The sequence below is a fragment of the Sebastes fasciatus genome, chromosome 8, assembly GCF_043250625.1.
Source record: "Sebastes fasciatus isolate fSebFas1 chromosome 8, fSebFas1.pri, whole genome shotgun sequence".
Classification (NCBI taxonomy): Eukaryota; Metazoa; Chordata; class Actinopteri; order Perciformes; family Sebastidae; genus Sebastes; species Sebastes fasciatus.
In genome coordinates this window covers 10,589,535-10,602,709 of record NC_133802.1, presented here as the reverse complement: position 1 = coordinate 10,602,709, position 13,175 = coordinate 10,589,535, and the positions used below count along the sequence as shown (strand labels likewise).

The following is a 13,175-nucleotide window of genomic DNA, read 5'->3' as shown; positions in this document are numbered from 1 at the left end:
CCACCGGGCTGTCACCACAGAAAGATTTACCACAGATGAAGTTGATTTGCATATCAAAACCGAGGACCTCATGTGCCACAGCCCCCTCATTTGCTGTGAAAAATATGCCCGCACCTGCTTCAAAATTATCAATATGACCATCACATCCCCCATCCTCATTTATTTATAGCTTATAGGCAGAATCCCTAACGACGGCAGACAGAAATGTTTTAAAATCGGTCGGATTATTAGCACCATCTAAAATGAGCTCTCTCAGCAGTCGTCTTGATCATCACATTAAGTCACCATCAGCGTACAGACGGCCTCTATTTGTTTTCTTTAAATCACTTTTGTAGCTGCGGAGGTCTAAATTATTTAGAGATAGAAACCCATTCATATGAGAGACACTATTTTGTGTTCTTTCTAACTGTGCTTCGTGAATAATTAACAAAGGCGGTAAAATGTACTGCGCAGTTAAATGGGAGCCGCTTAATCAATGTTTCACTCTGTTTAACTTATAAGAGGGTGATCATTTGAACACAGAAATTGTTGATAATATTTCTTCTTTGATTTGATGCTAGTGTGATATTTTCAGCTGCTGTTGCCTCAGTTAATACCGTCGCCCCTATCGGTGTTCAGATCCTTTACTTAAAAGGAACAGTGTGTAACATTTGGGGGATCTATCGGCTCTTTCGTGTATAATCACCTGAAAATAAGAATCGTTGTGTTTTTGTTAGGTTAGAATGAGTCGTTTATATCTACTAAGGGAGCGGGTCCTCTTCACAGAGCCGGCCTCCATGTTTCTACAATAACTCAGAACGGACAAACCAAACACTGACTCTAGATAGAGCCATTCACGTCTTCACGTTTTTTGCGTCGGCCACCGTAGTTCTCCTACACGCTTGACACACGGGAGAAGTTTCAGCTGGTTGCAATATGCAACATTACAGCTAGATGGCGCCAGATCTACACTGGGGGGGTAGTAGCTTAGTCCATAGGGACTTGGCTTGGGAACCTGAGGGTCGCTGGTTCAAGTCCCCGCATGGACCAAGTACTGAGTGTGAACTGGAAGCTGGAGAGATGCTAGTTTGCCTCTTGGGCACTGCCAAGGTGCTTTTGAACAATGCACCAAACCCCCAGCTGCTCGGGGCGCCTGTCAGGGGCAGCCCCCTCGCTCTGACATCTATCCATTAATGCATGTATATAGGTCATGTTTGTGCATGTATGTATTTCGGGCCTGTGTGTATGTTCTATGTAAAATAACAGAGTGTAAAAATTGAATTTCCCCTCGGGGATTAATAAAGTGCCTTTCTTCTTTCTTCTTCTTCTTCTCACTGCATCGTTAAGTAAAAGTCCAAAAACCATACTGTGAAAATACTCCACTACAGGTAAAAGTCCTGCATTCAAAACCTTGCTTAAGTAAAAGTATGCAAGTATGATCATCAAAATATATTGTATTTGTATATTGTAGTTACAATCTCGAAGATCTCTGTTTCGTTCTCTTTGGCGGCACCTATGCCGCCAAAGAGCCCGTCTTGCAAAACAGTGTTGGCCGTGGTCGGAGGACGCGGGGGAGACCGTAGCTTTGGTCTCCAGGGCCAGAGTTTCTGCTGTACTCTGCTCCTCTGCCTGCCTGCTTGCCTTCACTCACACACCGCGCTCATTCTCGCGCTTTCGCTCCACTCTCACGTGCATGCGCGACACTGCAGAAGAGTTAGTTTAGCTCTGAGAATATCTAGTGATAAATGCTGCAGCTCCTCCAGACCAACAGAGGTTTCCCGTGTCTTTTGAAGTGACGGGGCTCCGCAGCGAGTAACGTTATCGTCTCCGACCAATACTCCGGTGTCTCCCCTGTTCCCTCCGGCCGCGGTCGGGAGGCTGAGGCAGGAAAAGCCAACACTAAGATCAGCATTGATTCATGGAGAGACCTTCGTCTGGTCAGCTAACATTACTGCCAAGAGGTGAAAAAAAGAGTGATATTGTGGTTTTAGCCTCACTGTTTTAAGACATGCTCATTCATGTCTATGTAGAGCGAGCATAAGCGCGAGCGCGATCAACTGGATGCTGACTTTCGTTGACTTAACGGCCAAAAGTGTCGCTGTTAACAAGCAATTTCTGATTCTTACAAATAGTCCCTTTAAGTAGTAGGATGATTTTCTAAACACATAAAAGGACACTTATATCAAACCATGTTTCTCCAAATTTGGAGATACGTGGTATTCACCGGACAGGAAGAGTATGAAAAAGTCAGTGAGACACATGTAGTGCAGTAAAAAGTACAGTATTTGCCTCTGAGATGTAGTATAAAGTTGCATACAATGGAAATATTCAAGTAAAGCAATTACCTCAAATTTGAACTTGAGTAAATGTACTTGGTTACATTCCACCACTGGCTGTTGTTGATATTATTCTGCTGACTTCCACGGTGTGTTTTATCTATTTGCTACAACATATATTATTCATATTGACCTTATACCCATAACTCATATGTATTGTGATGGGAAGTTTATCTCAAACGGTAGCGTGTAGATAGGATTATTATTAATGTGGGGAACATCGGAGGCTTTTCTTGGTAATGGTGCATTATCTTTTTTACGGCAGGTTATTTCCAAGCTGTCTCCAAAAGATGGAATATATGTTAACAAGGAACCAGTAGCCTTATTTGTCTAACATACTGGACATGCTTGGAAAACACCCTCTAAATAATGTAGAAGGAGGAAGAACTGCTACACCCCAGGTCTATTTCCTGCCACCATTAACGCGGTTACACAGGTAGTGTTTGCAGCACTGGAAGGAAATCATTGAGGGGAATTGCTTTGACATCTAAGCACTAGCAAGGTGAATACAGGTAGGCAGTGAACCTGTTTGAATTAACAAGACCGCGGGGCAAATGAAGGGGGCGAGTCAGTATCAGCTGCAGCAGATGCACAGAAGTAATTGACTCTTTTGAAAACCCGCAGCCAGAAACAATCTGTTATTTGCTTGTTAATCAGGATCGCCCAAGAACAGCAGATCCAATCATCAGTAACAGGAAGCACAGTCGACCCCCAGACCCAACCTTTGAGGGGAAACGCAGGGTGGGTGCTCCGATAAGCTCTCAATTATCTAAGCTATCTCGGAACAATAGCCCACCAGTGTAGACAGCGCAGTATTTACGCCCCGGTTTAACTAAATTAAGGAAGGGAGTAAACCGAGATCTGGTTAAACTCAATACCACTTTGTAATTAGAAAGGCATGAAATATTTTATGATGCCCTAGTCATCACAGAGTTTATCGAATTATTTTAATTAATGGTTAAGAACATAATTAAGGGATGAGGTCACATACATAGTTCAATATAATATAGCAGAAAGTCAAGTCAATTAGATTTTTTTTCTCGCCTGGGGTTCTTTGCCCATCTTTGAAAAATAAACACATCTGAATGTTCACTTATTCTAATTATCAGATATGAGAAATTAATTTGAGTTGAATCCTCTGAGGTTTATGATAAAATAGCAAAGGGAATCAGCTGCTAGATATGTATTTGCCTTTATTGAGCTTCATTAGCTACCGTGTCCCAACAGATACATTAAAGGCAATTTTCAGATGCCAATTCACACTTAGTTAAACAGCTGCTGCAAAGTTAGAAATTGTATATAAAGTTGTATAAAATTATATTTACTCAAATACTGTACTTAAGTACAATTTGTGGATACTTTTACTTTGAGTATTTCAACTTTATGCTACTTTATATACTATTCCACTACATTTCAGATGGAAATATTGCGCTTTTTATTCCACTACATTTATCTGATAGATGGAGTTACTTTACAGATAAAAAATGTCCAAACAAAACTGTTTATATAATATGATCCTGTGTTATAGATTGAACTATCCAACAGTATATTAAAGATAGGGTCAATGATGTTGGAAAGCTAGTATAATTTGAAAGTAGCATCGTCTCAGGAGATTCATCTAAACCCCCTCCTCCCCTCGGGGATCCTTCCAAGGCAACGCCCCCCACACACACATGCACGAGCATCGGCGCATCGTAACTACTTCATAGACACAGAGCGGAGAGAGGACCTCAACTCAACAATGCTACCTCATGACAAGTAACCACGGCAGTGCTACTGCAGGGCTGAGTTTTCTCTCCCATTCTCCAGTAAACTTGCGGTGGCGACGCGCTTTGAGTTCAGGCTGGTGCACGCCAAGAGTAGAGAACGAGCAGGGAGGCAGAGGGGCATCTGATTGGTTCTTTCCAAGCGGACCGCAGGGCAGTGATTGGTAGACGTTTTTACAGGATTACAGCAGCTACAGATGATGGCTCTTTTCCGGTCCTTTTTCAGAGCTCATAAGTAATGGATCGCTGTCGGGGGTGTAAAGACCATTTCAACCAATATAACAAATAGTGTATTATTCAAATATTGTATTAAAATATTTAATCGGGAACAATCACATGATTGTCTATAGCTAATCATGATTAATTGCAAATTAATCACACATTTTTTATCTGTTTAAAATGTACCTTAAAGGAAGATCTGTCAAGTATTTAGTACTGTCGAGGCGGACTGTCCTCAGTGTGGCGATGTTTGCAACCCACCTCACCCGACAAGCTAGCATGACATGGTTGGTACCAATGGATTCCTTAGGTTTTATAGTTTCATATGATACCATCACTGTAGCTTTAAAAATGAGCCCGCTACAACCTCCCTGAGAATTCGATTGCGTTAATGCGTTAAAGAAAGTAGTGGTGTTAAAATGAATTTGCGTTAACGCGTTAACTTTGACAGCCCTAACACATATACATACTGTATATATATATATATATATATATACATATATACATATATACACATATATGTGTATATATATACACATATATACATATAGAATATGTACAGTATGTAAGTAAGTAAAGTAAACTTTGTATGTATCTTCATGTATGTATGTATGTATATTTAAACATACAAAGATATGAGTACTTCCACACTATACATATATCAGCATTTTGAAGTGACTATCACATTGTATGCAGCCTCACGACTTGATCTCTCCTCCGCACCCTGTCCTTGTTCCTCTCTTTCACACACATAGTTAAACCCTCATCATTACAGGTTGTAAACATTAAGGGATCACAATCGGAGCGACGGGGGATTGTCGGTGGGAGCGGCGAGACCTGGCAAGTCACAGGTGGTTCAGCTCGGGGAGGAATTTATCACAGGAGACATTTTGACCTGGAGGGACAAGCCGAGTCAGTCAAACTGTTATGTTTTTTTTTTTAGTTTGTGCACGCTGTGACGGCCCCAGAGTCCTGTTGCCTCGGTACTGTTGGGTGCGCGTGTGTGTGTGTGTGTGTTTGTGTACTTGTGTGTCTTGCAGGTCCTTGGCTAAGTGGAGCTGAAGTGCCATCATGTTCCAGAGTTATTTAAGCTTGCCTGCCCAGACGCCAGCGTGTCGATCCCTTCAACCTTCACCAAGCGGATCGCTTCTTTGTTGCGTTGCCTCTGTTTTTTTGTACACTGACATAAGCCTCACATTGACCACTGCAGTCATGCACTCTCATACACCACTGATCCTGACTTTCACACCTCATTGAGGTTATCATGTGTAAATGAATCTAATAAATGCCAGTTTGTTATTGCTAAGTTTGGCGCGCATCTCCCTCCTTTGCTTACGGCAGGCGAGCCGGTCGTAACAACACTCAGAGGAGGAGTGGTGGTGGCATTACAGTCAGATTGAGGATGGAGGTGTTGGGGGGGAGCGATGTGGAAACAGAGGGATGAAGAGATGGAAGGTGGCGGAGGAGGCGATGGGGGGTGGAGTGTTTCTTTGTGACTTGCTTTTTGTAGCATAAATGTGATGCAACAATTCTGTCCTATCACCTGGGGACAAATGTGATTCATTAAGTCCTCACACGTTGTTGCACACACATACATTAGTACGCATACAACACGGTCATACACTTAACAATCTTGGCCCTGCTCTAACACACAAACTGAAACACATACTGTATATATGAACATGCATTCGAGTGTGTTTGTGTGTAAACACACTTGAGAGACCGCGGAGGAGAAGAATCAGCCTAGGAAGGAGACAAGTTGCATTCATGTTCTGCATGTTAGGCTGCTGCTGCTGCTGCTGCGTGTGGGTGTGTTAGTCCCCTTGGATGAGCACACACACGGCTGAGGATGCAGCTGGGAGCATGAGTTCTGACCGAGAGGAGTATGACATGGTCTGTCAGAAAGCTGTGACCCTAATTGTTGACCTTTGCCTGCACAACAGCTCACTGTTGGATCAGGACACCTGTCAGGATTACCTCTTCCTGTTGTCCAGCCACAGCGCAGACCGCAAAGAACCGGGTAAGGACTATAATTAACTCCTGATCTATATTGGGTGAAAGGCAGCAGCTTACCTTTTGTGCTTTTCCAAGTCTCCATTCTTAGTTTTTTTTCTCAGAAGAAAGATAATTCTTTATTAGCTTTATTTGTATATGAATGCTTTTTTTTTGCCATTTAACATGTAGTTTTACTATCTTTTTTTGTTTACCACATGTGCGGTCGCAGATGGTTGCTCCGCCAGAGCTTCGACTTAGCCATTAATACATCCTTAATGAGTTTTTGTGACCCCGGGGCAACGGGGAGCAATAGGTGTATAAAACAAACTCACATTGACTCCCCAGTTTGCTCCAGAGAGCAGAGCTTCTATACTGTTAATAGATAAGCCTTCGGGCTGACTAATGCCAGCTGATGCTGTCCGGACCACTCAGCCTTACAAAGAAAAGAGAAACAAACAAACCTTCTCAGAAATGTATGTCACTGCGCTCCGGTTATAAAGCAGTAATGTTGTGTGTTTAATCTGCTCTGCAAAGTTTCAACACCCTGAATTGGATTTTTGACTTATTCATGAGGGATGATTTACACATCTGTTGCCGCCTCGTGCATCTGTTGCTTTGGCACTCGTAGTGGGTTTCACCCTCTTTAAAGGAATAATCCCTCTCTTGTTAATGGAGCAGCTCTGCTAAGGGCTCTTGCGGGCTTTTGTGCGCTTTATTTCTTTGTTGTGTGAATTCTAGTCGTGAAAATGTGCTGGCAAATATTGGCTGCATTGTCTTGAGGCAGAGGAAACACGTGTCTTTAGTGTTACCTTTGCAGATAACACTATACAAGATATGACAAAAGGGCATGTGACGAATTGGAGCTTTATAGATTTTGAGAAAGAGGCATCCCTGAGCTCTGACAATGCAGAGGGTTTTTAGACAGCTGAGCTTAAATATTGAAATGTTTCGGTGTACAATTTGAAAAAAGGCACTTCAGTTTTGTCTGGATTTTTTAAGTATATCAGAGTATATGATTTCATACCAGTTACGTGATCTGTTGCATATTAGATATCCAAAACTGTCATTGTTTGCTAATCCAGCTAATTTTGTATTTCTACCTCAAACCAATGCGTTTTTTGTACATGATACACAGATTTTTCTGAGATTTCTGAGAAATTCGTCTCTAGCTTTGTCAGCAGGTGCACAAGAAAGAGGATATATCATTTGTGGCTGCTTTTTCAAGGATGGGTCCCTGTTCACAGAGTGCATGTCACACCAATCCTGACCGAATCCACTGTCAACTCACATCATTCTCAGTGGAGGAATTGAACGTACATCGCAGTGCCACTGGCATCCACTACTGAGCTGTGGGGACATTAAATGCCATTGCATGTTACGCAGCCATTGATGTAAATCATTTCTGCCACATGGAAGCTAGAGACAAGCTGCTTCTCATAATGTTGGAGGAAGTGTAGGTTAGAGAGGGGTTGTATGAAATGTCTCCTTGTATATGTTTTTCTTTTCTATAATTCATAGATCCCACAGAGAGCAATATGTGGTTAAAGCAAGTGCTATGTGCAACTCACAGAATTAAAGAAGCAAAAGATTTTCTACACACCGAAAAGGTACAGGCTGAGGCTGCAACTTATTATTCTTTCCCTTCTTATAACACATGACTTATATGGCGTCAAAAAATCACATTAACCAAAGGTTAAATATTTTTAATGCTAAATGCAGTACTTGTGAGGGTTTCTAGACAATATGTCATTGTTTTGTGTTGGTAATTGATTTCCAATAATAAATATATACATATATTTGCATATAGCAGCATACTTGCCCACTCAGTATTATATACTTGACAAATCTCCCTCTAAGGAACATTTTGAACAGATAAAAAATGTGTGATTAATTTGCGATTAATCGCTATTAACTATGGACAATCGATTGACAGCCCTATTATTTAGTCAAAATTGTAATAGAACAGAAGAAATTTAGGTTTTGTTTTGCGTGAATCTTTGGTACCAATCATAAACTGCACTAGTAGTAATAATAATCGGATAATATAGTATATCATATGGTAGCATTACAATGACAGAGGCCATTCTGCTTCCTAATGAGTACTTTTTTGGTACTTTAAGCACTTTTTTTTACAACTACTTTCATACTTTTACTTACTTTTGAATGTAGGAATTCAAATTTCAGATATACTTTTAATTATTTTAAACTTGTAAAGTTTGCTGCATGTTTTCAGTGAAATAAATTCATTTGAAGATGCACTTTTCACAGATTACATGTTTGTGACAAACACCACTATACATTCCCCAACCTGTTATCACACATAAGCGTGTAATAGACCCACCTGTCCAGCAGAGGATAGCGTGTCAGTGTCACATTTTGCCTCGCAGACGCGTTAATAGTACACTTGTGTATTAAGGTGCAGTACCAGCAGGGGGCAACAACCACTTAGGTTTAGGCAACATAACCACTTAGTTAAGTTTAGGCAAAAACGTCATGGTTGGGCTTAAAGTAAGTACGTAAACTACTAACAATAAGTACGGAAAACATGTCACTAACGTAGCTTACAAAACAAAACACCGGTCTCGAACACGGGTCTCCTGTTTGAAAGTTTTTTTTCCGAAACTATCTAAAAACCTCTGTTGCACCCGAATATACAGTATGTGCATTTGTTAATCTATTTGTAATTATCATTTTTCTCTCTACTTCATCTCAGTTATGAGGGAGATTTGAGAATATAAAAATTCATTGCTTTAATTGCCCCATTTTCTCCTCTGTTTGAATATATCTGCCGCTATCAGGCTCACAGCAGCAGAGTCATTTTACTAAAGCAAAATTTCCCTTCCGAACTTCCCGCTGTTGGCTGAGTATCCCCTCGCTAGTTTCAGATCGATTACGATAAAATAAGAATGACTAATTAGAAAGCCGGGGACTTTAATTCCCCTGTCCTGATGCGGCTGGGAGATAATAACCCATTGTCTTCATTGACCAATTTGTTGAAACTTGAGTTGGCTGATTGTGTTTCAATCAAGGCCGCAGGATCCACCTGCTGTGCGTGTGAAAGTCAACACACAAGACCTTTTTCAGGGAGATAAATGAGAGCTCGGATCGGCGTCTCACACTCTGCTGAGCGAACATTTCCCACTGATCAACTGCCTGCCTCAGGTATTGATATTCACTCCCGAGCGTTGATACAGGTTACAAAACATATCCCTTAAGCCTGTGTAGCTCCTGAATGGCTGGATGCACTTCTAACCCACCTTCCGCCCCCTCCTCCAAACAAACACAGCGCTCGCCCTCATTACGGATTCCTCTTTCATTATCAGCTGCAGCTTCAGGTGTGTGGGCTTTGAATTGATGAGGCTTATTTTTGTTTTTTTGATCATGTTATTTTCTCGCACGCCCATCTCATCTTGAGGTTTATTAAACAAGACCTTGGCTGGCAGAGGATATTAGCATCAGCAGATCATTCATTTAGTTCCCACTGGTATCCACTCGCTCTGTGTCCGTGGTATTTGCAGGGACGGATGGTGCATTGCAGGTTGAGTCCAAAACAGAAAAGCAAGAACATCAAATTAACTGCACTGTGGAGATTAGAACCCCATTCAAACCACTGTGCCTTTCAATTATTAATACCCACTGTCTCCTGTCTCTGTACTTTATTGATACAACATTTCGCTGTAGACCACAAAAGAACAGTGGAGACACTGTTGCTGTTGTGGAAGATAACACTCGGAAAAATGTCTGTCATGGAAAGACCAAACGCCAGCCCTCAAAGGCTTGGGCTATTATTGCTGTAATCATTAGAATAATAAAGCACACTTTGGTATTTTTGCATCTTATGGCATTCACCCAAGCAAGGTGGTCAAGTAAATAGATCTAAGATGCAGAATTAGGAGCATTTATGTATTTATTCTAGAGTTGTTCCGATAACGATACCAGTATCGGAAATGCTTCCGATACTGCCCAAAATTCGGGATCGGGTATGGGCAAGTACCCTGGCCAATACTAGGGTTTCTGCCAGCACCGCCAGGCCTGAGATGACTCCCCACCAGGCCAAAGCATTATGTATTTTTAAGATGTCTTTTAAATCAAAATATGCTATACAATACTAAACTCCTTTAAAGAATAACTCCTTAGGAATAAGTGCATATGTTGTGTGCTTAACGTTAGCGAGTGTTGGTGTTTGCGGTCGAGAGAGAGACAGAGAGGGAGCATGTGTGTGTGATGGAGTGACGGTGAGATGTAGTCAGCCGTAACTAGCTGTGAGCGTAGCAGTGCAGTGTGTGTACAGTTTCGGCTGTCGTCGGTGAGTCAATGCTACAACTCCTCAAGACACAAGCCAAGTTTCCGTGTCTTATATCCATACATGACTCGGTGCGTCGGCACGGCATGGTACAGCAATGTACATCTCCATTACAATAGAGCTACCTGCTTGAGGGTGTGTAACAACGGCTGTGACAAGTGGTCAAAAGAGCGGCTGTAAAACGGTGATAAACACATTTAATTTCCTCTTATCTTCACAATAAAAGTCACCATGTTATATTGGTATTTAAAGGCTAAAATTAAACATTTTTATTATGAAGCAGCAAAATGAGAATATGTTGGTTTTCATCAGCAGCAACTTAACACGACTCCTATGCAGCTGAATGCAAAACAGCAGATATGTGAAAGTACAAAGAGGGAAGCATGAGATTCGGTTAGAAGCTACAAAGGTACTGAGAGCTCAACATACAACGTCTTTCTCACTGGTCTCCTGCACGCTTGTTTGAGGGGGAGAAAGGGGGGGTGGGGATACTAAATTGCAAGCTGCTACAATCAAACAAGGTACAAGGATGTAGGTAAAAGGGTACAAATGCTGGCATTGTACCCTAGTAGGGTGTGTGAATATTGCACTATACAGGACAAATTAGCGCACAGGCTGTCCACTGAGGAGACAGAACTGTTATTTATTCCTAGCTTCATTTATTTATTTTCTTTGTAACTGACAAACTGAACAATAAAAAAGTGTAAAGTAATAAGTATATTTTTTTAACACGCTAGTATCGGATCGGTATTCGGTATCGGTCAATACCGCAAGTTCAGGTATCGGAATCGAGAAGGACAAAATGGTATCGGAACATCTCTGATTTATTCAGTCTTTATCCTTTTTTTGCCAGTGAGAAGTTATATGATTATCTGATGTATGAGTGTTTTCATGGCACCGGGGGTTCAAATCAAACGGACACGGTCGAGTAGGGTTGGCGAGCCGGTTCAGTAGGAGGAGGGTAATGACCAGTAAAGTGGAACACATTTTTCATTAAAGTTAATGCGCTAAAGACAAAAGTCAACCAGTGGCTTGAATACCAAACAGCTTCTTCTGTAAGCAGTCTGTGAACAGCATTATAAACAGGAACGCCTTCATCTCTCTTTCTCTGAAGGCTTCTCTGGTGTTTCCTCCCCCACACACACACACACACACACACACACACACACACACACACACACACACACACTCACACACGTTTTCACGGCAACTGGGATGTCCCCGAAGGTGCTAATTTCAAGTGATGTTATCAGCTCCCCTGTTGAACAGCTGTGGAACTATCATGAATGTGAATCTATCTCCATGAATAAGTAATAAAAATCCTTCTTCCTCAAGACTCAATAGTGCACACGCCGCCGCACTGTGTTGTACCTTTGTGTCAGTGTTTCACAGGACAGTGCTCTCTCTCTCTGCATGGCTGTCCTACAAAATGCATCAGTGTCATTAATGACAAAAGTGTTAGGAGGATGAGTAATGTAGAGACCTGCTGCGTGTTATCCAGGCCAGCGCGCCGGGCAAGGCCTCTGCTGAGCTATTGAGCAGTAGCATTGGTTTATTGATTAAAGAATCAGGCCCCAAGCGAGCAGAGCGGTGAGAGCCTCACAGGGCGGCGAGAGACACCACAATTTGGTACTGAAATACAACAATCAACCATTTGCTACGCGCCATCCCCCTTAGTTACACATATGCAGTCAATGAGAACAAGGCCAGATGTAACACTAGAAATTCATGGTAATTTTTAAACAACAGATTTCAGACAGAGGTCAATAAAAGCAAGTTTCTCATTTCTACAGGAATGAGTCTTAAAACTCGGAAATGACTCGGAAATGAGTTAAAACAATGTTTTTTTTTTTATGGGTTTTTAGTTAGATGGCTGAAATAAGGTGAAGAGATTTTAACATTGCGTTCTACGACATAAAATACATCAATAAATATCCCACTCGTGAATTTTGAACCTTTTACGTGTCTTAAAAAAGGCAGATGCTAACAAGTGGCTAAATGAGACTACTAAACGTCAAATATCTGGTGTTTGGTTTAAAAAAGGTATCTGACAATCAATAAATATGTTATATTACACCAATGCAATCCATTTTGTGTTTACTAGTGTTATTAAACAGTTTTCAAATAAACTATGTTTTGGTGGATTTTGGGAGACACACATTTTCCGTCTGCTGAGACGCTGTCCATGGTGTTGAAAGGTACTTGTCTGGGGGTTTGAAAATATGGTCACCCTAACTGTAGGTTTGCAGCTTACGTTAGAGCACACAAACACAGCGTTTAATCCATTCTTACACTTTTGCTCTTGATTTTTGGCTTTGGAAAGGCTAAAGACTCTTTATATACCAAGTATCACTCTTACTGCAGCCCCACACACACCACAAATTACTATACTGTATTTTGGGATGGTCTAATATTTGGGTGGATGCTGAGAAGGAGAAAAGAAAGTTCTTAATCTTTTGTTTTGCCTCATTTGACTTCCTCACATCACTGATGTCATGCTCTTCTCATTGCCCTCTCTTCTAACGAAGCCTCATGTACCTTCTCCTGTCTCAAAGTTTCACTGGCTGGTTTCGCTTC

At 41.4% G+C, this 13,175-nt stretch overlaps 1 protein-coding gene and 1 long non-coding RNA gene across 3 annotated transcripts in view; one reads left to right on the top strand and one right to left on the bottom strand.

Moving 5' to 3' along the window:
* LOC141772371 (uncharacterized) overlaps positions 1 to 13,175 on the bottom strand; it is a 73,811-nt gene that overhangs the window by 8,769 nt on the left and 51,867 nt on the right. The window lies entirely within an intron of this gene.
* Positions 5,940 to 13,175, top strand: part of syt6a (synaptotagmin VIa) — a 76,021-nt gene continuing 68,785 nt past the window's right edge. The window contains exon 1 of the mRNA XM_074643287.1: positions 5,940 to 6,320. Within this exon, the coding sequence (XP_074499388.1) occupies positions 6,128 to 6,320 (193 nt within the window). The 5' untranslated portion in view covers positions 5,940 to 6,127. The remainder of the gene's footprint in view (positions 6,321 to 13,175) is intronic.